Below are 21,773 nucleotides of genomic sequence, written 5' to 3' on the forward strand. Positions count from 1 at the left end.
GGGAAGAGTCCAGTCACTTGGTGCTCACAGAAGCAGGAGACAGTAGCTTTGTCGTCATGTGAAGCGGAATTCATGGCAGGAACAGAGGCAGCACGTCAGGCGATCTGGTTGCACGATTTGCTTGAAGAGATCAATGGTTCGAAGTGTGAGAAAGTGGTCATACGGATTGATAATCAGTCAGCCATTGCACTTACAAGAAACCTTGTGTTTCATGGAAGGAGCAAACATATTCACACTAGATACCACTTCATTAGAGAGTGTGTTGAGAAAGGAAAGATTAATGTGGAGCATGTTCCGGGGACTGAGCAAAAGACAGATATATTAACCAAGGCACTTGGTAGACTGAAGTTCAAGGAGATGAGAGAGCTCATGGGAGTTCTAGAGTTGTCAAAGATAGAGTTCAAGCTTAAGGGGGAAAATGTTGGATTAAGCTTGAAGAGCAAGGAAGCTTAGAGATAAGCATGAGTCCTAATCCTACCGAGATATGGATAGATATGTTTAGGAGTTATCTAAATATATTGTTTAATAGGATTAGGAAATAATAAGCTCTATATAAGAAGATGTCAAAGTGTGACATAACTTACAAGAGTTTAGAGTTTGAGAGCTTAAGTTTTGAGCATATTTTCTTAAGCTAATAAGAGAGGCATTCTTATAATCTTTGAGTTCTATAAAACCTAAGAAGAGAAGAACAACGAGAAGAAAAAGAAAAATACAAAGAAGTCGATTATGATGAAAACAAAGAGCATAGAGAAGATGGTAGTAATAGTGGAAAAGGAAGACGATGATGATGGAATTGATTAGCAGCAACTGTGTTGCTTACAGACACTGAAGTTCTCAATTGAGAATATGCATTTGGTAATTGCAAGGCCTAACCTTGTGAAGCTAATAAAACCTTCAAAGGATTTGGACGGTTTTACAATGCCAACAACCATCCCAAGAAAGCAAGCGTGAAGGAAGAAGTGTAAACTTTGTATTAATGTTTGACCTTTATATAAATAGTCCGAGAAAGTTGTACTTTTGTAGTTTCTATCGTTTTTAGCAAGCTCTTAATTTGTATTCCTTAGTTTCTTCATCTCTTCACTGAGTCTAAGCACATTATTAATTTGTTAAAACAGCTAGAAACAAGGATCATGGGTCTATTGTAAACTCAAATCTTCGTATATTTAAAATTTATATTTCTACATAGCCTAAACTTAATCCGGTCCTACCACGTCTTGGAATTAAGAAACCAGATCCATTATACCAAAGATATACAAATAAGAAACAAGACCTCAAGTCCAGCTTCCTTCAGTTTTTTTTTCTTGTGCATATTAGATACTGTGATGTCAGTGTAGTTGCATCCAGTTTTCTCACAACTTCTATAGCCAAAGTCTGCCATCCACATCCAATCTCTAGAACCTCATGGTTCTTCTCTACTTTCAACTGAAGATATGATGGGCCAAAAATATCATTTAAAATAAAATAAAATAAAATATAAAAACCTTGGTGATGCAAATGAAAACGCGTAAATATATATAAAACAAATTACATAGATAATAGAAATCATACATTTGATCAAACAAAACGAAGCTGACATCCAGAAACAATAACATAACTAATGAATTTTACTATTACCTTCACATACAACAGCCCCAACGAAACTGCGAGACTTAACGTTGCTTAATCATAACCGATTTTGAGAGCAAATATTAGGCTTCCGAAGGTGGCAGAAGAAATGATACATGCACTATATTCTTCAAAAATTACAACAATGAAAACAACCTATGTTTTTTTACTTGGGACCATAATTTCAATTTTTAATGCATCGATGAATGGCTTCGTAGTAACATAAGCTGTCGAATATGGAGAGAAACACATCTATGATTCTATTCTACTATATGATTTCACATGTATTTTCTCGTGGAGTTCACATATTTAGAAACGGCGTGTAAAGTATGTTTTTAAAATTCTTAATTTTGTTTTTGCTTTTCCTTGAAATGGATTGCTACTACCACAATTACATTTTCAAATGACCGATTGCCCCCAAAAGTAAACAGTTATACTAATTAAATAGTGGTATAGTTAAAAAAATGTGTTAATAAATTATACTTAGTATCTCTCATATTTGTCTTTGTGTTGTTGTTCTTAGGATGATACATTTGAGCTTGCTTTGTTGTTTGAATCCAATATGGAAAACAAAATCAGAGTTAAAAACAATAAATTTCAGAAAGCTTTCTATACAGATTACTGATAAAAATGAGCCTAACTACCTTACTTTTGGTACAAAAGTTCATATTCGTCTCTAAAATAAAATTTCAGATGTTGTTCTTTCTATATACTGTCCACATGGTACTTAACATTATAACTATGTTCTCTAAATAAAACATCCACTTTACTATATGTTTAAATTTCAAGTAAATTAACTTTGTTACGACTATCGGCTTTTTATTCTACTTTTATTGAATCGGTTAGTCACAATCATTTATGCTATTCCACTTTGAACTAACCAACTAAAAAATAAAGTAATACACAATAGTCGCTAACTACTGTTAAAAAAGATCGAGAAAATATCATTTTTCTTTTAATATATTTTCATATTTTTGAACATATATTCTTTACTACGACCATAACATGAATTGTATATTCATGTAAGAATAAAACATACCCGGCGCGTAGCGCCGGAATACCACTAGTATATATATATAAAAGACAGTTTGCTCTCTCCAGAACGCGCCACGTCATCATCCACATCAAAAAGTCGGTGGCTGAGAGCGCGACACGTGTCCAGGTTATTTAACTCACCAAACTCACCGTTTCATTAGATAGGAAAACAAGAAAGTAACACATATTTAAACTATTCACTTGGACTGTTAAATGGGCTTCGAAAATTGTTGATCGTTGTTTTCAGTCCATTTTAACAGACCCAGTCGGCCAGCCGTCTCCATAAAACGCTCCAACTAAACCCTAAACGACGATACTGTTCATCTTCCTGCTGCAGGAAACTGGCAACGTTTTGCGGTTTATTCATGCGAAGGGTCGTCTTCAACACAATTATTAACTATTGTCGGTCTATGATTCAATGCTTCCTCATTTATTGACTCCGTCAGAAACTTCAAGTATAAAAAGGTATGCTTGAAATGCATCAGTCTTTCACCTCATTTATAAACTCTCTAAGAAACCTATCTTTGATAATGGCTAATTCTTTCGCTAGAAACGCTTTCTTCGTAGACTCCGGCTAAAACACTTACAACGAAGATGATGATTATCACTTTCTCCGTCGAATTGTTTCCTCCGAACATCAAAATCAATGGAGGCAACATCTACGTGTGAAGGAGAAACAATCTCGGCGAAGGCAGATCAAACGCTCGCCAGCGGAGAAGGCGCTAATCAGGCCGCGTTTGGAGCGGAGTTGCTTTACTCACCTCTATCTGCTTCACGAGTTGCCACCGTGAATCTTTAGGGTTCGTTGTTAGCTGGAAGCTCTGATTAGTTTCACCAACAATGGAGGTTCTGAAAGGTTGTGTAAGATTAGTCTTTCTAAGTAATCTTTGTAGCTGCAGATTTTTTTTTTGAATTTATATATACGAGACTTAAACAGCTGATGAGTGAAGAACATGTCAGTGTTTTTTGTTTTGAATTTTATCATGAAAAGGCAGAAACTTTATATCTTGGATTGTTTTTGCTTGATTTTATGATAATTGTATTTTCTTTGTGAGCTCATGGTTGTTATACAATACATGTATTTGATCTGACAGAGCAAACCCCCATGAATTTGTACGCTTTGGCATGATTGGAGACGTTTGCGGTGAAAGGATATGAATGCACAAGAGAATGAAGAGAAATGATGCAGATCATGGTGAGTAATATACATCTTTAACCTTTGGCAATGATATACAAAATATTGCTCTGTAATCTTTACAGACCATTCAATCAAAATTATAATAACCTGTATGGTCTTAGTTGTGCTATTGTTTGTTGTAGATGCAATTATGTACCATTAATTAGTCTAGAGTCTATTTGAAAACCAAAATCTCTATTTAAAATCTCGAAAAGGGTCAAAGTTTGTAGAGGAAGAAGAGAAGCACAATATAACGACTGCATGTATTTTGATATATATGAGAAGAAAGATGCAATATAGTTGTCAAACAATATAGATACTACTTAGGTTTTCTTTCTCGCCTAGGAATTTGAGTTCATATTTCTTTATAAAGATCTATATTATTTGTTTTTTTTTTCTACGTTTCAGATACTACATTTCCATCCACTTATATTGTAGAATAAAAGAATCCTTAAAAGTTGATGCTCCAGATGATCAGAAGTATTATAACAATCTTCTGAGGGGCTGTTTGTGGAGAAAATTTTTTAATTGGATTTTGCATTGCAGATAAGTGTATGTGAAGTATTTTTGGACTAATGATTAGTTAATTATTGTAGCTTGATGAATGTGTTACCGTATTTCTTGCAGTTGATGTTTTAGTCCATCTGATTCAGCAAACTAAACAAGCACATTGATCCCAATAATGCTCTTTAGCTTCCCTTAGAAACCTTAATGGTTGATTTTTAAAGAGTCCACATGAATTTCTCTTTCAGATGCATAAGGTAAAACCACAACAATTTTATGTTGATTTTTTAGTTTACTCACTGCAACATTCAACCATCCATCTCAGTTAGGCTTGCACTGCTTAGTGCAGTGGGGGTTTGCTACAAGTCAAGAAAGTTGCCATTGCTTATATAACTTCGCCAAAAGATTGTTGGGAACTAACTCAAATCTAGCTAGCCATGCCAAGCTGACCACACACGTTGTGGAAGCTACTAAACATAACATGATGGATGAACCGTTAGTGTATAAACAAATTAATGCCATCTCAACATATATATATTTATTTATTTATTACTAAGGTATGCAGGTTTACGTGGTTCTCTGCAGCATAACAACTTTCTGTGATATTTGCAGGTTTTCTTTGCTCTCCATCTTAACTCTTAAGACCCATGATCAATTCAGATTTGTAAGTCTGAGGGTTTTATGTGATCAATGCGGCAGTGGATGAAGTTAAATAAGTATAGAAAAATTGTTTTGTTTATATACATAATTTACAATATGTAAATTGTGAATGATGTAGCTGTGTAGAAATATTAACTGTAGTATATATTTTTAAAACAAAAGATTGAAATGGAAATGTAAAGTATTAAAATCTGCATGTTAAGTATTTAAAGAAGTAATTGCAGAAATTAAATGTTATAAAGTATACAGAGGTAACGATATAGAAAGTTAAAAAGAGAACTTTTTTTTGTAAAAGGGGATAGAAAACATACAATTAAAATATTTTTAGGATAGCTGTCCAGGATTCTCTTTAAACCAATTAAATATTTAACCAGTGTGTTTTTCTTTGCTTTTTATTTCAATTGTAACACAGAGAATTTAAAATATCCCAAAACCATTCAATTTAAATCGAGAACTCTAAAGTGTATGAGATTAAATAAGAAAATATTTACTTAATCTATACAAGAATTAATATTAGGAAAAAAAGACCAAAATAGCACTAAATCAAGTTTTTGTTCCCAAACTAGCACTCAAGGTCAAAAGTCACAAAAATAGCACTCAAGGGGTGGGGTTTAGGGTTTACAATTTAGGGTTTAGGGTTTAGAGTTTAGGTTTTAGGGTTTAGAGTTGAGAAGTGAGGTTTTGGGGATAAGATTTCAAATTTTGAAAAATAAAAAAATTTAAATTTTTCAAAAGATAAAATGCTATTTTGGTCATTTTAGTTTTTGAGTGCTATTTTTGTGATATAAACTTAAAAAGGTGTTATTTTGGAGATTTTCCCATATATTAATGCCATAATTCTTTAGTATAGAAACAATTATTGTAAATAAGCAAAATATATCTTACCACATATAATTTTTTTTCATCTAAAATTTTCTTAAAAACAAAAATTATTATATACATATCTCTTGCAAATGCAACCCTAAAACACAAATTACAAAATCTTATAAAAATAATAATTTAAATCATAAGAAAAATATATCCCGCCCGCAGGGCGGGCCAACCCTAGTTATAAATATAAACCGGTTTGGTTTCGCTTTGAATATGGTACATACTATAAGTCTTTAGACCCGATCGGATTAGTTTAGGAGAGGTGTGAAATGGTTTTCATGTGACCGAAAAGGTTAACACAATTAACGCAAAACGACATTTTCACAAGTTTGGTAACACAAAGATTACTTAAACTCACTTACAACAAAGTCTCGTTGTTGTAAACAACCTAACTATATGAAGATTTTTGAGGTTAAAAGTGTTAAAACGCGTTTTACTATTAAAATACAAATATGAACTGAAAATATACACGTTATTCTTTTTTTGTTAGAATAAAAAAAAATCAAAAACTCTAAATTGGTAATGGATTTGCTCAAACTATGGCATCTTGACTTGTTCTACTTCCTAACACAACGGTACTTTTTCATGTTTTCTTTTAACCAACAAAGATCCAAATGAAAAGGAAAAAATTAAATCATACATCGAATGCTGCTTTGGTTATCATTTATCAATAGTGATTTCTATGCATTTAAACTTAATTCATCTGTTATAAACGTATTTTGAATCTGTTGTGAGTAAGGTCAAATCACATTGAATTTAACCTGATGTTTTTGCTATTTAAAGTTACTGATCGGTGAATGTAATCTAAACAACCGTCGCTGGAATACTACGTGACTGTCACGTACTGTAAACTCACAGGCAACCCATGCTAACATCCTCGCATCATTTTTGGACAACGTTTTGTTTTTGTTGGTTACAACCTCATTACACAAGACTTTCGGACAACAGCAAGTTTTGAAGTCCCGAGTATACCCCTTACAGGGTTTCACGTAAATTAATTAAATTTTGGCGAGGAAAATACCTAAAAATAGAGAAAAGCAGCTACATTGCGTCTGCTATTTCTGGTGACCAGAAACTATTTTTAAACCAAACATAAATAGAAGGGTAGATCGGGAAATTCAAGAAAATATTAGCAGAAACGGGCAAGGCTCGCATGTTACATTGTCTCTTCTTCAACTTCATGCATACGCTTTAATTAGATTTTTTCTTTTCCACTTTCCGTTTTCAAGTTTTGTTAAACAGTAAATAAACGAATTTAATTTTAGCTGTTTTTTTTTCTTCTAATAATCCTCTTGAGCGTGTTGTATACAAATATTAAGCTTGAATGCTTGTAGATTCCACTTCTCTCTACTTTTTTTTCCTCCTCTTCTTGCTTCTTTTGTCTTTGTTATCGAAGATGGAAAGCTACAAGTGCAAGTTTTGCTTTAAGAGCTTCGTCAACGGAAGAGCATTAGGTGGCCACATGAGATCTCACATGCCAACTCTTCACAAGTTTAGCATTCAAGAAGAAGAGGAAAGGCCGAGTCAACTCGGTGATGAGAGTAAGTCGGATGTTTCTTCGTCTGAAGAAGGACAAGCAAGTGGGCTGAGAGAGGAGAAGCATCCAACGACGGATGATGATGATGGAAGCGAGACAGAGTCGTCGAGGAATATTGTTAACCTGAGGCGGAAACGTTCCAAGCGAACTCGGAAACTCGATTCGTTCTCCAGCAAGAAAATGAAAACGAGTCAACTCGGTTACAAGAACGAGCCTGAGGCTGAGGCTGAGCCTCCTCAAAGCTCAGCTTCTGATACAACGACGGAGGAAGATCTCGCGTTTTGTCTCATGATGCTCTCAAGAGACAAATGGAAGAAGAACAAAACTAGTAGTAGTAAAGAAGTACTTGAAGAGATCGAGACAGAAGCATCAGAAGGTTACAAAATTAATCGAGCAACAACAACTACGAAAGGGAGATACACGTGCGAGACATGTGGGAAGGTGTTTAAATCTTATCAAGCATTAGGTGGGCATAGAGCAAGTCACAAGAAGAACAGAGTCACCAACAAAACAGAGCAAACAGAGTATGGAAATGTAGTTGTTGCTCCAGAGAAGAGAATCCATGAATGTCCGATTTGTCTTAGAGTTTTCGCGTCGGGACAAGCACTTGGTGGGCATAAAAGATCACATGGAATAGGGAACTTCTCTGTAAATCATCAAGTACGTGGAACCGTGTCAGTGAAAGAGAAGATGATAGATCTTAATCTTCCAGCACCAACCGAGGAAGAAGAAGTCTCTATGGTGTTTCAATGAATGCTTGAAAAAGGTAACAGACTTTGCGTGATTCGGGTCGTCCATATTTTCGTAAAGTTTGAATCTTTTTCTTTTTACTATTATTATTTATTTTGTTAGAAAATAAAAACCTAAAATGTTTATTTTAAATGAAAAGTAGAGGCTACTTTTACATGTTCTAACGCCAGTTCTTGGCCTCACGTCGTGTTGGCCTTAACCATATCAATCAAAGAACATTCAAATAAGCTTCTACTTAGTTTTTATAGACTTCCAATGTACTATATGCTTATGTTGAATTGTAGTTTTGGGACTTTTGAAAGCTACTAGCAGTAGTGCCCTCACTTGACTTATCTCAGTTCTCTTTGTATTAGAGTAGTCAAGGCACTGAAACAAACAAAAAATCATTTTCAAGGACCCAAGACATTTTAGTCTTTGAAGTAAAGAAGACGTTTCTTTAATAAAGCCATACTTCAAACTTCATATGCCGGGGTACATATGTACCAATGACACAAGTATGCATGAGTAGTTTTTCGTTTGGTCTACCACAAGTGTTGAATTATACTACTTTATTCTTTACTTATGACTTGAAGCAAAACCCACTAACTTTCACCACCCCATTAGAATCCAACACATTGTGATTCAGAGTGGTTGTATCCAAGTAAGGTTGACTATGCTCGCACTATATTTTTGGTGAGATTAGTCTCATGAAATCATTTAATTTGATAAGATCTTTTTCCAAACTTTGGAGGCATTAAAGTGTTTGGAGTTGAACTGAAAAAGTATAGCGAGTGAATTAGAAAAAAAACGTAGGGTTAAATAGTAAATGAAATCACTTTTCATAATAAATGCATCTTCTATGTCCACAATTGTGAGCCCCTTTGATGTCAGCCGTTGGTACAAGATCCTGAGACTGACACTAACCTTCACTAATATTCGACTATGAAAAGAATAAAGCAAAAGCCTACACAAACCTCCAACCAAAAATTAATACGATTACAAAGTTGAACTAGTTTGGTCTACTCAACTTATGGCTTACTTCACATTGTTGTTGATGTTGATTGGACAAGCATGAGTGCTTTTAGTAAGACTTTTAAATCTATATGAAACATAAGGATTTATAAATAAAAAATTTGAACACTACATAAGGATTTATAATTTCTCTTTAATCTATATGATAAATATTTCTATGAGAAACCAATAATATACCGCTCGTGTAAACTTTTTTGTTAACTTCGATTCATTTTAGAATTCAGGGTTTTTATCTGGAATGTAAATTTTTGTTGTAGTAACACCAAGAAAAATCTGTAATATAAACCTTTCGCTGATGCAATTGGTTGCCATAACTCATTAAATAAAATACAAGCTGTATAAACAAATATTGAATTCACACAATCGCATTTTCACTTAGCAAACGCATCGCATTAAAGGACGGATTACCACTAAATTAGTAGATAACACGTTTCACGAAATAGGTATATTGAAAGAGCATCAAAAGTTTGGATTCCTCTTTTTCTACTTCTTTTATTTATCAACGATCTATTTGATGTTAATTATTATTTGTTGGTAGAAATATTGGTAGTTTCATAGTAAAATTAATCTGATATCATAATAAACAAACAAAGGAGACAAATCACAATGGTGTGGTTTACACAGAGAAGCACAAATAAAGATGTTTGTTTGGTTGGGCGTGATTAAAGCGACTCTCTGACTCGATGGACCAGCTTGCGCTCGAAGTCTTCTTCGTTTAATTTTCTTATGTACACTACCTTTTGTGCTTTTCCTAACTAAAGTATGTTTTATCTTGATAATATTTAGTTAATAGTTACACCCAATTTTTTTTTTGTTAATAGGGACTTTTACTAAACACATATGACACATCACCCTGATCTTTCAACCAGTTGTTATGATATACTTCAGAAAATGTCTCAGTTAACTACATTATATTTGCAAAACAAGCTCTCTTTTTTGAAATTCATATATACTACTTAGTTATCCGTTAGAGAACAGAAATATTCCAATCTTAAAAAGTAACAGTGAGTTCAACGTACAATAAAGCGTAATTGGTCAACTGATTCATTCAGTAGCTTTCAACAACATCAACCGTTTTGAATCACTATTTTAATTGTGACTCAAAAAGAATTGATAATGAATAACGTGTGCATGCTTTAATTGGATCCACGTTCTTGGATAACAAACATAAAAAATAATCGGAGAGATCATGATCATGTGAAACTCAAAGGAACTTACAAGAGTCGTAACTTCATGTCTTCATCTACACGCAAGAGAGGATTGGTGATCCCGACGAGACCTAGCCAATCCCATACAAAGGAATATAAAACGGTCTCAAGCTACAGATTTTTAGTGGGCTTTATTAAAAGAATGGCCCGAGAATTCAACATCTTTAGTTCTTTATGGGCTTTATAATAAGATGGGCCGACTATTCAAGTTGTATACACATCCTATATAACAAGACGGGCCCCGCTCTATGTGTTTTTTTGTTCCGAGTTCCGACATAACTACCCTCTGTTGTCCGAATTCCTCCCACGAGTTGTAAAGAGAAAATATCCAAACGATATAGAGATTTTTACCGTTCTGCGGTTCGCCGGTGAGTCGCAATTTCTCGAATTTCGTATCGAAGTTTGCGTCTTTGATCTTAATCCGAAGAAAATAGATTCTTACTTGTTAATCAAAGACGGTAAGTGATATAGGTATTTCACTATTTCACTTACAGGTTTTGATTCCGACATGTATTGATTATCGGGTTTTAATATCTTGAAGTGTTTGCTTTGTCCATGGATTGTCTTGTTCTTGATTATTTTGAAATATTCTGTTGATTTATGTTAAGAACAGATAGTTAAAGAGACTTCAATGGCGAGCCAAGGAATGGTGTCTCTCACTAAGTCTCTATGCATTATGACTCCAAAAGTCCGCCTCAAGAACACAAAGACGACAAAGAACCTAATCACACGGTCTTGTAATCTCCGTGTCTTATGTTCAAAGCTGTCTCAATGGGAACAAGCACCTTTTATTCATGATTCTACAGAAGAAGCTGGTGGTGGTATAGTATTGGAGAAAACCAAGAACGTGTTCGAGTCTATCGTATCCGAGACTGAAGCGGAGGAGCAGAAAATTCAGGTTTTTAAATGGCCAATATGGCTTTTAGGTCCATCTGTTCTACTCACAAGTGGTATGGCACCTACTCTATGGCTTCCATTATCATCGGTTTACGTCGGTTCAAAAGTGGTTAGCGTGCTTTCATTGATCGGTTTAGATTGCATTTTCAACCTCGGAGCAACCCTTTTCTTGCTAATGGCTGATTCTGGCGCACGTCCTAAAGATCCATCACAACCCTGCAAGAGCCAACCACCGTTTAGCTACAAATTTTGGAACGTTTTTGCGCTCGTAACCGGGTTTCTCATACCGACGCTACTTCTGCTCGGATCCCAAACCGGTTTACTCGCTTCTCTCCAACCGGAGCTTCCTTTCTTGTCTGTGGCTGTTCTCCTCTTCCCTTACTTCATCCTCCTCGCGGTTCAGACATTAACAGAGATCCTCACGTGGAGCTGGCAATCACCGGTTTGGCTAGTGACACCTGTTGTCTACGAGGCTTACAGAGTTCTGCAACTTATGAGAGGGTTGAAACTAAGCGCAGAGGTTAACGCACCGGTTTGGGTGGTTCACGTGATTCGTGGGCTAGTCTCTTGGTGGGTGTTGATCTTGGGGATGCAACTCATGAGAGTTGCTTGGTTTGCTGGTTTTGCATCTAGAACAACAACAACAACTCAGCAACCAGAATCTGTTGCTTCAGAGTAAAGACAGTTTCTTTCGTTTACCTTTGAAGCTAGTCCTCCTATCAGGAAAAAAAAGAAAGATTTGTAACTACTGTATGTGTAGCTATTATTGTTGGTGACTATAACAAAAACATATTTCTTTTATATTCATATTATTAATTTGTACATTATTCTCTGCATTGATTTGGTATATATTTCCGAAATAATCAAAATATATATAATGCATATTTCATAGAAACTTTTACCAAAAATTTTGTCATAGAAAAATCTCTATTTGTGGAAATTCTTTTAATAGTAAGGGTTGTAGGCAAGAAAATAGTCGTGTAATGTTTTTTCTAGATCCTAAAATTGTCAAATAAGACTCTATCTAAGTTTTACAATTCAAAAAAAAAACTTTAAATATTTCTTAAGTGAAAAATATAGTAATTGGTGTTTAGGATCAATCCCATAAACAATTAGAGATTACACAATAAAGATGAAAGATACAAACTTTTTAGAACAGATTTTTTTTGTTTTGAATTTTAGAAAAAAAAAACATTTAAAGGAATGATTTAATATGATGTAAGCAAAACTGTTGGAGATAAAAAAAAAATATTGTAAGTAAAACCCCTAGACGTAAATATTTGTTAAAAACAATAATTATCGGTTACAAAAAATCAATATATTAATTTTTATTAATAATAAAATAATAATGCATTTGAAAAAGACCTGTCATAATAATAAAACGTATTTCTATATTTCGTCATCATCATATTCTCTTTTTTTTTCTTCTAACATTGGGATAATCTCTTCTTTAATTTGGTCACTGAATTTTCGTAATGCGTTTGCGAATAAATCGCGTTTCAAATCAAAGACATGATTATTGTTTTAGTGAAAAGACAGTAACACCCTGGAGACTGAAACAAAACACACAGCGAAGTCCCAGTTTCTCCATTCTCTCTCTCTCTCGATCGACGACTGCTCTGTCGGAACCGGAGACGCGCGTCGCGGAACGAATCTGTTTTTGAATCTCCGGTGATCTGATCGAGATGAGTAACAGTGAGCTTCTTACCGTTGAGCCTCTCGACCTTCAATTCCCTTGTAAGCTTTTATTTCAGACACGTTTTCGTTATTTCGCATGTCTTTCTTCGTGTCCGGACCAGATCTAGATTTTTTTTCCAAAGTGTTAATGATTCATCTTATCTGATATGATTCGATGTAGTTGAATTGAGGAAGCAGATCTCATGCTCTCTTTACTTGACCAACAAGACCGACAATCATGTCGCCTTTAAGGTAATAATAATAGTACTAAATTTCCAGGCTTTGGATCGGGTTGTATCTAATGTTTCTGAGGCTTGTGGTTTTTTTTTATTTTGTTAGGTTAAGACAACGAATCCGAAGAAGTATTGCGTTAGGCCTAACACTGGAGTTGTTCTTCCACGGTCCACTTGTGAAGTTCTTGGTCCGTTCTCTCATTCTCTATGCATTGTTATTCTTTTTGTGTTGAATTGCGATTTCCAAAGGAAGCTCCTTTCAATATGCATCTTTGTTTGGTGTTTGCAATAGCCCAAACAATTTTCTTAAAATCCAATTTATGCAACTCAAATCGGTTTAAACCTTTTTTTAAATCTATCTAAAATCTAAATTGGTATAAATCTATTAAATTTAAGCAATAATATTAGTGAAATCCACAAATTTGTCTTGTTTATTTTCTTTGTATATGTAAATTTGATAATTTATCAAAATAATTTTATAATTATTTAAACCCAAAAACTAAAATATCTAATGTAAATATAAAATAAATTAATAGTATTGAACATTTGTGTAGTGACAATGCAAGCTCAAAAGGAAGCTCCTTCGGATATGCAGTGCAAGGACAAGTTTCTGCTTCAAGGTGTAACTGCTAGTCCTGGTATCACGGCCAAGGATGTTACTCCTGAGATGGTACTACTTCATTTCCCATTTGTTTTTTTTATACGGATAATGGATAATCACATTTTTGTTTATTTTCTTGTAATGAAAAATTTGCAGTTTAGTAAAGAGGCTGGATATCTGGTTGAGGAGACTAAGCTGAGAGTTACTTATGTTGCTCCACCACAACCACCATCACCTGTCCATGAAGGTTCGGAAGAGGGCTCTTCACCAAGGGCTTCTGTTTCTGATAACGGACAGGCTGCTGAATTTTCTGTAAGTCAGGGGTCTGGTTGATGTAACATTTCCTATTTACTTAATTGTAGATTCTCATGTGTGTTTTGATTTTAGTTTCAGAGATTTAGCGCAGACAAGGTTGAACCTCAAGAAGGCACATCTGAGGTATATTCATAGTTCTTTTTTTAACCATCAAAACTATATCAAATTTATCTGTTGCAGTCAGGTTTTCTATTATTTTTTAGTTTTACAAATCTTAGTGTCATTAGTTACAACTTTGGAACTACTTTTTTGTGGAAAGTTGGCTTTAAAAGCTGATGTATTAGGTAGGGAATCTTTCTTTTTTTGTTTGTTGATTAGTTTAAAGGTTAGTTACACTTTTAGAACCCAGTCAAGTCCTCAAGCCGCCCATTACTTATTTATCAGTTTATGGATGCTTTTGCATATTTTAATATGTACAATATCCACTAGCTCTAACTAGACACCAGATACCAGGAAAGTCAAGTCATTCTATTAATTTTCTGTTAAGAGCTGAGTTTTGTGTGATTCCAGGCAAGAGCTCTCATCACGAAGCTAACCGAGGAAAAACAGTCTGCCATTCAACTCAACAACAAACTTCAAAGAGAGCTGGTAAAAGAACTTTCGCTTGGCTCCTTATTTTTAAATCTTGGTTTAGATGTTGAGTTTGATTTCTGACAAAGAGTTGGTTGATGTGCAGGAGCAATTGAGACGTGACAGCAAGAGGAGCCAAAGTGGTATCCCTTTGATGTACGTTCTTCTGTTCGGACTAATCGGTCTGATTTTGGGATACATTATGAAGAGCACATAACCACCACCTCGAGTTCTTAGTCCCACACACACCGCCACAGACTTATTTTTAACTCAATTCTCGAGTCAGACATTTTCTCTCTCTGTATTTGACAAATGTCACCTAAAAAAGGTGCTTCTAAATGATTTGTGTTACGGTAGTAAAAGCTTCATAACTCAGTTTGCTTTGTTTTTAACTTTCTTTATTTGTAATCCAAAACCTTTTGGTGCTGAGTACTTTACCAGCTTCAATGGCAGAAAATTTAATGTGCGAGATGCTGAAAAAGTCATAGTTTATGACACTAGAGATGGTAAACGTGACAAAGATTATACCAGCTATGTATTTCAACAGTAAAAACATGGTATATGGTAGTTAACGTGCTTGACATGCATCATCATCAATGTTCGGTTGATTTGGTAATTGGTATGAGACTAGGAAGAAGAATGGTGAAGTTGTTCATGGTTTGAAGCTCAAATGGTGCCTTTAAACATTTAAGACAAAGAGATGCAGAAAGACTCTAATAGAGAAAGAGGGTTAGATAAGTTCACGCGACAACAAAAGGCGCGTAGAGCTCGCTCATAACCTCCTCCCGTCGTTACCACCACCACACTATTATCTCTCTACTCGCCGAGATTAGATTCACCGAATCACAATCCTCTCAACTTCTCTCTCCTTCCACCATGCGGAGACTTCTTCTTGTTTCGTAAAGATCCTTCCTTTTTCAATCTCCGATTCCAAAAATGGCGCCTTTTGTTGAAGTATGCAGGTACTACAAGCCTCTACCATTCCAATGTCCTTGCCGTTCCTCTCCTACAAACTCTCTAATCCTTCCCCATCTCTCCCTAAAGTACTCTAATTTGCGTCTCCTCGCTTCCAAACCATCCTCTCATCCTCGCTTCAACGGAATCTCATTTAACCGAAGCCGTGTCATCACCGCCGTTGCTCGAGTTGAATCAGAGCATCTGGGTGACGATAGCAACTCAAAGGAGGTAACTTTATGCTTCTTTCTTACCCTTAGCAACTCAAAGGAGATACCTTTATGCTTCTTTCTTGATGGCTTGAGCTCTTACTGACATTACTATGTCATTTAGGAAGAAGAAAGAGATAAAGAAGTGCAAAATGTGGAGGAAGATTCGAGTTTAGATCAACAGAAGGAGAAGTCAAGAAGCCAGTTCAAGAAGAGGGTAGTGTTCGGTCTAGGGATAGGTTTGTCTGTGGGAGGTGTTGTGTTAGCTGGAGGATGGGTTTTCACCTTAGCGCTAGCAGCTGCGGTGCTTCTAAGTGCTCGAGAGTATTTCGAGTTAGTGAGAAGCAAAGGAATCGCTCAAGGAATGACACCTCCTCCTCGTTATCTGTCTAGAGTCTGCTCAGTTATTTGTGCCCTTATGCCCATACTCACATTGTGAGTTAGTAGTAGCTTTCCATTCACTCACTTACTTTCAACTCTTTTTTTCTCCTTGTTCTGATTTAAAAAGGTTTTGAGATCTTTGTAGGTACTTTGGTCATATAGATATCGCGGTGACGTCAGCTGCGTTTGTGGTTGCGATGGCGTTGTTGTTGCAAAGAGGAAGAAACCCGCGTTTCTCTCAGCTGAGTAGTACTATGTTCGGGTTGTTTTACTGTGGCTATCTTCCTTGTTTCTGGGTTAAGCTGCGTTGTGGTCTTACTGCTCCTGTTCTTGGAAGAAGCTGGCCAGTTCTCCTCGGTGGTCAAGGGCATTGGACTGTTGGACTAGTGGCGATATTGGTTTCGTTTTGCGGTATCATTGCTTCGGATACGTTTGCTTTTCTTGGCGGCAAGGTAATGTCTCTGATGCAGTTTAGATCTAATAACACATTCGGTGGTTCTTATTTGTATAAGTTTCAGGCGTTTGGGAAGACTCCGCTTATAAGCATTAGTCCAAAGAAGACATGGGAAGGAGCTGTTGCAGGACTTGTTGGTTGTATTACCATTACCGTTTTCCTCTCCAAGTCTTTGTCATGGCCTCAGCCTCTTGTCAGCACGATAGCTTTTGGGGTTCTTAACTTCTTAGGATCGGTGTTTGGTGACTTAACCGAGTCTATGATCAAACGTGATGCGGGTGTCAAAGACTCCGGTTCACTCATCCCTGGTCACGGTAGTTTATAAACCATTTCCGGTTTTTATTTTTGGTCTAGCAATATTGCTCTATATAACCGGTTATTGTGTGTAATTGCAGGTGGAATATTGGACAGAGTTGATAGTTACATATTCACTGGTGCGTTAGCCTACTCCTTCGTAAGGCTTCATGGAGTTTGATTCTACCATTGTTATAGAGCTTCAAGAACACTTACAAAGCGGCGCATTTTCCTTCTCCACGAAAGTGAAATTCAAGAAATGGATAGAGTACAATGATGGTGATGTGACTGTAGAAAATTCTGGTGGTGAGCTTCCGGTTTATTGTTTGATTGAACCGGTACAGATTTTTTTTTGGTTCAATGTGAGTACCGTTTCAGGAGGCGAATTCTCGGGTTATTTCATTTGAGATTCATTTCAGTTTTTCCCAAGCAGACTTTTTAGTTTCGAGTTGTTAGAATGACTCGACATTTCCTGGCCAGGCCCACGGTTAGTGTTGGGCTTTAACGAGACAGTGGTGGGTTTTGTTTGTTTGCGTTAAAGGACAAATCACATGGGGAGGAGACACGTGTCGAAATTAACGGCAATGGCGGCTTCGGGTTGCGGTTAGGGCACGATCTTTTGCAAACATAAAAACAGAGCGGTGATGGTCCAAGCACACTTGTCTGCTGTTTTGCTAAAATGGTCCCATACGTTCTTTACTCTCTTCTTTTCTTTCCCATCTCCATAATGTTTTCTTCTCCCATGTCAAGGACTCCTGTAAAAATAAATATTTATACCCTAATGTCTAATCAAATGCATTATATATTTGACAAAACGCCCAAATATATACGATTTCGGATTCGTCCTCTCTCGCATAGGGATGTAACAAATTTGTATCATGTATAGATATGCCTTCTAAGTTCCAAATAAAACAAAATCTTTCTGCTCTCTCGCATCGGGATGTAACAAAATTGTCTCATGCCTTCTAAGTTCCAAATAAAACAAAATCTTTCACTTTGATACGGTTTTTGGTGTGCTTCCGGAAAGTGTCCGATCTCATGAATAATCAAACACGTTTTCTGCCACCGCCATCCGATAAATTCAATGAACGGAAGTCATGGGCAAGAAGGTCTTATCGTGTCTGCAAGGTTTAGTGTCAAAATTTCGAAATTTCGCTATTGAACTACAAGGTTTTAGTGCGTTAGTGAGACGTTGGTCATGTTTTCGAACCATTAACTTCAAATATGTTATCTGTACCGGAGTACAGTCAAACAGATATATAATAATTTTGCATGACTTTAACCATACATAGTAACTGCTAATTTTATCTTGTGTGTTGAAATTATTAATGCAAGATATTTATTCTCTAATAGGGTCCTTCGAGGTGACGGTTCTTTGGCCATTGATTTTGGAATGTTAAGACAAAGATCGATAAACCAAGTTTGTGGATCAAATCGGTATGGATAGAATTTTGATAGTATGTTAAATTAGATGAACTTGCAACCTAAAACTAACCAAGAGATTGTTATCTTATATATATACTAGTTAATATTTTTAATTTAACTTCCAATATGCATGTTTGAAACCTTATCTTTAGTAGAAGTACATCCAGACATATAAATACATATTTTGGTTAGACTTTTGGGGCTTTAGCAGACACTATATATCCGACCAGTATCCACTTGTTGATAACATCAAACTGTGTCCGTTGGTCATTAGAAGTGTGGAAATTATTACTTTATTAGCATTATATCAATATATAATTGCTATAAAGTCATCGTAATGCAACAAAATAGCTAGGTAGTTATAACGTCACTGTGTTCACGTAGACATGAACAACTGAACATGTATCATGTATACAGTTGACCAATATTTCTAAATGTTAATTATCTTATGTAATAATACATAGACCAAACAAAATCAATCACAGTCAAGACCGTTGCATACTTGGTAGTTATTATAACAATTAAACACATAATATCTTATCATACATGGTTTTGGTTCTGTTGGATTTTGAATAAAATGCGTTAAGTCAATGAATAAGCCATGCATACAATGAAATAAAACTAGCAAGGACTCTTTTTAAAAATCTTGGAACATAATGACTCACTTAGTTCAAGGTTTTTGTAGGAAACACAACTGCAAGCATTGATAAGATCCGCAATCTGCTTCTATTCCCCGTTAATTAATTATGAAAATTTCGGAAAATGTAGTTTTCACCTGTCAGAAATAAAACAATCCGTTTGAAGAATGTTTGGCGGAAAAAGTCTGCTTGCCTTTTTGTTAATCGCTACTAAAATATCGACCTTTATGCGGATGGTATGTTTCCAAGAAATACACACATGAAGATACATTTAAGTGAATTAAATAATGAGTTATTAGGAGACAAAGTTAGCTAGGTAGCGCAAAACCATGCAAAGTGTTTGAAGGCCTCAACGTAGAAACAAAGAGGTAAGAGATTTAAAACCTCTCTTGGGATAAACAACGAAGCATATGCATCAAAACCCTAATCCTCCTTTTTGCATGTTCCGATGGGTAGCTAGATTTTAGGTCTATATTCATTAATACGTAATATAAAATATACATAAAATCTTATTAAGCGGTCAGTCTGAGGAGGCTATAATTACGAGAGAGAAGACACAAGTTTGTATTTTCACTTTCGCTAGGACGTTTTCTCTGGTTAGGGTCGGTGGATTCTTCAGACAGAAGAGGGGCCACATGAACACCATAATCTGACCTTCTCTACTCTTTTCTTCTTCTCACCCATACATTTGCATGTTCTCTCTTTCTCCTCTATCATCGACGACTCTTAGTTTATCTCTTTCTCTCTCTATCAATATCTTCATTTATTACACGATCTCTCTGTCTTATGCATTTATAACAATCACGATATCTTCAAACCGTCATATCTCTTTCTAGCTCTATATATTGGTCGGCAACTGTCGATTGGTTATAGCCATCTCTTTTTTAGTTCTATTACTCGTCGTGGATATGTTGAGGACTAGTTGTTTATATTTCTTTGTTATTGTTTTTGTCATCCTTTCTCGGATTTACTTATGCGAGGCTCGCCATCTTGCACCCATGGAGAAGAAGCTTCATGTGAATCGCGATAACTTAATTGCGAAGGTAAGCCCCTTTGATTTTTTTTTTTTTAATGTTAGTGTGCCTGTGTTGTTTCGAATGATGTTAGGGTTTGTTCGTGTATGTCAGTATGTGCAATAAATTGTAGGGTATATTCGTAAGAAAACAGTTTTGACTAATTCACATGCGCATATATATATAGTACAACAAAACACGGATTTGACTATTTCCTGATCGTCGAGAGATGTTAATATTGACATGTGTAAGTGCAACCGGTTCATCTGTGTATGAGGTTGTGTTAACTTTAAATATGCATGTTTTATTTTGTTATATATATAGCTGATTGAATTTCATATTACCAAATATACTTTACAGTGAAGATTTATTTGTAGGTAGGGTCCGTCCAAACGTACTAGCAATAAGAACTTTGGGTTTCAAGTAGTGTCGCCAGTTGCGCTTATGTTTCATCAAATCTCCTGTATTTGTAATAGGGTTTTATTGAACATAAAATGTGTAGTTAGTTTAATTCTATAGAACAATAAATCAACAGAAAACTAATTGAACACATTATTTCATACAACGATATTAATTCCTTTTCCATGGCACAGAACAACGAAGAGATTAAAAAGCTAGAAGTCCCGTCGACAAACAACACGAAAACCATATCAAGCGAAGCACCGATCGAACATGCCGTAGGTGATCATGGCGAGATCATTGAGAAGAATACGAAGGACGATTGCAGAGTAAACCGAGCTTCACTAGTCAAAACAAGTGTGTCGTCAAAAAGAGTCTCAAGAACTTGGAAAGTTCCCAAATATTCAAAGAAGCTGCCTAGGTCGGATCAGGAACATCCTGGATTCAATCTTGATTATATGCAGCCCACTACGCACCCACCTCATCATAATTAACCTTATAGTGATCAAGTTTCCATATTGTGATTTATATATATACAATAATTTTAAGTCACACGAGGAATGTCGTCCACATTTTAACTCTTTCAATATATGGTCACAAACGACCTAGTTATAAGCTTATAACAAAAAAATATTATGTAAAATTAGTTAGAAAACAGGTTCTTGATATTTGTTCAATACACGCTTTCGCGCGCATACATCAATAACGATGCACTATATATTATATGCGTCTTTACATGCACTTACATGTGACCTTTGTTGTTATTTTTTTGTTTGTTTGTTAAAATCATTTGCTGAATTGTTGTGATACAATTCTCAAGTATTTGCATTACAAAAATGTGTGCATTTTGGTTGTTAACAAATTGTTATTAAGGTACCACTAGTCAAAATGCCTTATTTCTATTGAATTATACAGTACGTCCGCGTGCACAGTCACTATTAACGATGTCCAAAAAGGACGAGATCCCGCGTTTGGTTCCAATGCAATCAGGTTGTCCCAAATCTACGTATCATAAAAGAATTAAGTTTAAGTTGACTTCATACAATTACAACTCATAAAACAACAAGTTGACAAAAAAACTCATAAAACAACAATGCAAGCAATATTCTTTACCATATACTCCCACCGTTTAGAAAAATCTATGTTTAAAAATAATTGTTTTAAAAACATATATATTTTACATTTTTAAAACATTAATTAGTGGTTACAAAATGTGTTATTAAGACTTTATTGGTTAAAAATTATGAAAATAGTTAACTACAAGTCTACAAACATAATGTATTAATAACCACAAATTTAATATATTTTTAATATACGTGAAAATTCTAAACTTACAATTTTTTGAAATTGTTTAAA

General features: G+C 35.3%; 5 protein-coding genes across 10 annotated transcripts; all 5 read left to right on the forward strand.

The window, feature by feature from the left end:
- The first annotated feature begins 4,169 nt into the window (after window positions 1-4,169).
- Window positions 4,170-8,383, forward strand: LOC103841905 (zinc finger protein ZAT9). Its single transcript, XM_009118488.3, has one exon. The coding sequence runs from the start codon at window positions 7,176-7,178 to the stop codon at window positions 8,139-8,141; it is 966 nt and encodes a 321-aa protein (XP_009116736.1). The 5' UTR covers window positions 4,170-7,175; the 3' UTR covers window positions 8,142-8,383.
- A 775-nt stretch (window positions 8,384-9,158) lies between these two features.
- On the forward strand, window positions 9,159-12,090 carry LOC103841906. Of its 5 annotated transcripts, none has more exons than XM_033278817.1 (2): window positions 9,159-10,828; window positions 10,971-12,090. In XM_033278817.1, exon 2 carries the CDS (start codon window positions 10,989-10,991, stop codon window positions 11,931-11,933), a length of 945 nt encoding a protein of 314 aa, XP_033134708.1. In that variant the 5' UTR covers window positions 9,159-10,828; window positions 10,971-10,988; the 3' UTR covers window positions 11,934-12,090. The 5 variants fall into 5 exon arrangements, with proteins under 5 accessions (XP_033134708.1, XP_009116739.1, XP_009116737.1 ...); XM_009118491.3 differs by having other exon boundaries at window positions 9,159-10,815; window positions 10,966-12,090; XM_009118489.2 differs by having other exon boundaries at window positions 9,159-10,815.
- Window positions 12,091-12,747: 657 nt separating this feature from the next.
- On the forward strand, window positions 12,748-15,119 carry LOC103841907 (vesicle-associated protein 1-1). Of its 2 annotated transcripts, none has more exons than XM_009118493.2 (8): window positions 12,748-12,991; window positions 13,113-13,183; window positions 13,271-13,352; window positions 13,719-13,834; window positions 13,922-14,077; window positions 14,153-14,203; window positions 14,591-14,668; window positions 14,757-15,119. In XM_009118493.2, the coding sequence occupies exons 1-8, from the start codon at window positions 12,940-12,942 to the stop codon at window positions 14,865-14,867; spliced, it is 717 nt and encodes a 238-aa protein (XP_009116741.2). In that variant the 5' UTR covers window positions 12,748-12,939; the 3' UTR covers window positions 14,868-15,119. The 2 variants fall into 2 exon arrangements, with proteins under 2 accessions (XP_009116741.2, XP_009116743.2); XM_009118495.3 differs by having other exon boundaries at window positions 14,159-14,203.
- Window positions 15,120-15,439: 320 nt separating this feature from the next.
- LOC103841908 (phosphatidate cytidylyltransferase 5, chloroplastic) lies at window positions 15,440-17,371 on the forward strand. Its single transcript, XM_009118496.3, has 5 exons — window positions 15,440-15,835; window positions 15,938-16,248; window positions 16,340-16,646; window positions 16,713-16,962; window positions 17,044-17,371. The coding sequence occupies exons 1-5, from the start codon at window positions 15,587-15,589 to the stop codon at window positions 17,121-17,123; spliced, it is 1,197 nt and encodes a 398-aa protein (XP_009116744.1). The 5' UTR covers window positions 15,440-15,586; the 3' UTR covers window positions 17,124-17,371.
- A 1,861-nt stretch (window positions 17,372-19,232) lies between these two features.
- LOC103841909 lies at window positions 19,233-21,512 on the forward strand. The gene is made up of 3 exons (XM_009118497.3): window positions 19,233-19,241; window positions 19,842-20,048; window positions 20,612-21,512. Exons 1-3 carry the CDS (start codon window positions 19,233-19,235, stop codon window positions 20,909-20,911), a joined length of 516 nt encoding a protein of 171 aa, XP_009116745.2. The 3' UTR covers window positions 20,912-21,512.
- The last annotated feature ends 261 nt before the right edge of the window (window positions 21,513-21,773 follow it).

Source organism: Brassica rapa, chromosome A09, assembly GCF_000309985.2.
Source record: "Brassica rapa cultivar Chiifu-401-42 chromosome A09, CAAS_Brap_v3.01, whole genome shotgun sequence".
NCBI lineage: Eukaryota > Viridiplantae > Streptophyta > Magnoliopsida > Brassicales > Brassicaceae > Brassica > Brassica rapa.

Coding starts and splice junctions, on each gene's coding strand:
- LOC103841908 (XM_009118496.3), top strand. CDS start 15,587: ATGGCGCCTTTTGTTGAAGTATGCAGGTACTACAAGCCTCTACCATTC. Junction 16,647..16,712: donor TTGCTTTTCTTGGCGGCAAG/GTAATGTCTCTG, acceptor TATAAGTTTCAG/GCGTTTGGGAAGACTCCGCT. Junction 16,963..17,043: donor TTCACTCATCCCTGGTCACG/GTAGTTTATAAA, acceptor GTGTAATTGCAG/GTGGAATATTGGACAGAGTT.
- LOC103841905 (XM_009118488.3), top strand. CDS start 7,176: ATGCTTGTAGATTCCACTTCTCTCTACTTTTTTTTCCTCCTCTTCTTG.
- LOC103841909 (XM_009118497.3), top strand. Junction 20,049..20,611: donor GCGATAACTTAATTGCGAAG/GTAAGCCCCTTT, acceptor TCCATGGCACAG/AACAACGAAGAGATTAAAAA.
- LOC103841907 (XM_009118493.2), top strand. CDS start 12,940: ATGAGTAACAGTGAGCTTCTTACCGTTGAGCCTCTCGACCTTCAATTC. Junction 13,835..13,921: donor AGGATGTTACTCCTGAGATG/GTACTACTTCAT, acceptor AAAAATTTGCAG/TTTAGTAAAGAGGCTGGATA. Junction 14,669..14,756: donor ACAAACTTCAAAGAGAGCTG/GTAAAAGAACTT, acceptor GTTGATGTGCAG/GAGCAATTGAGACGTGACAG.
- LOC103841906 (XM_033278817.1), top strand. CDS start 10,989: ATGGCGAGCCAAGGAATGGTGTCTCTCACTAAGTCTCTATGCATTATG.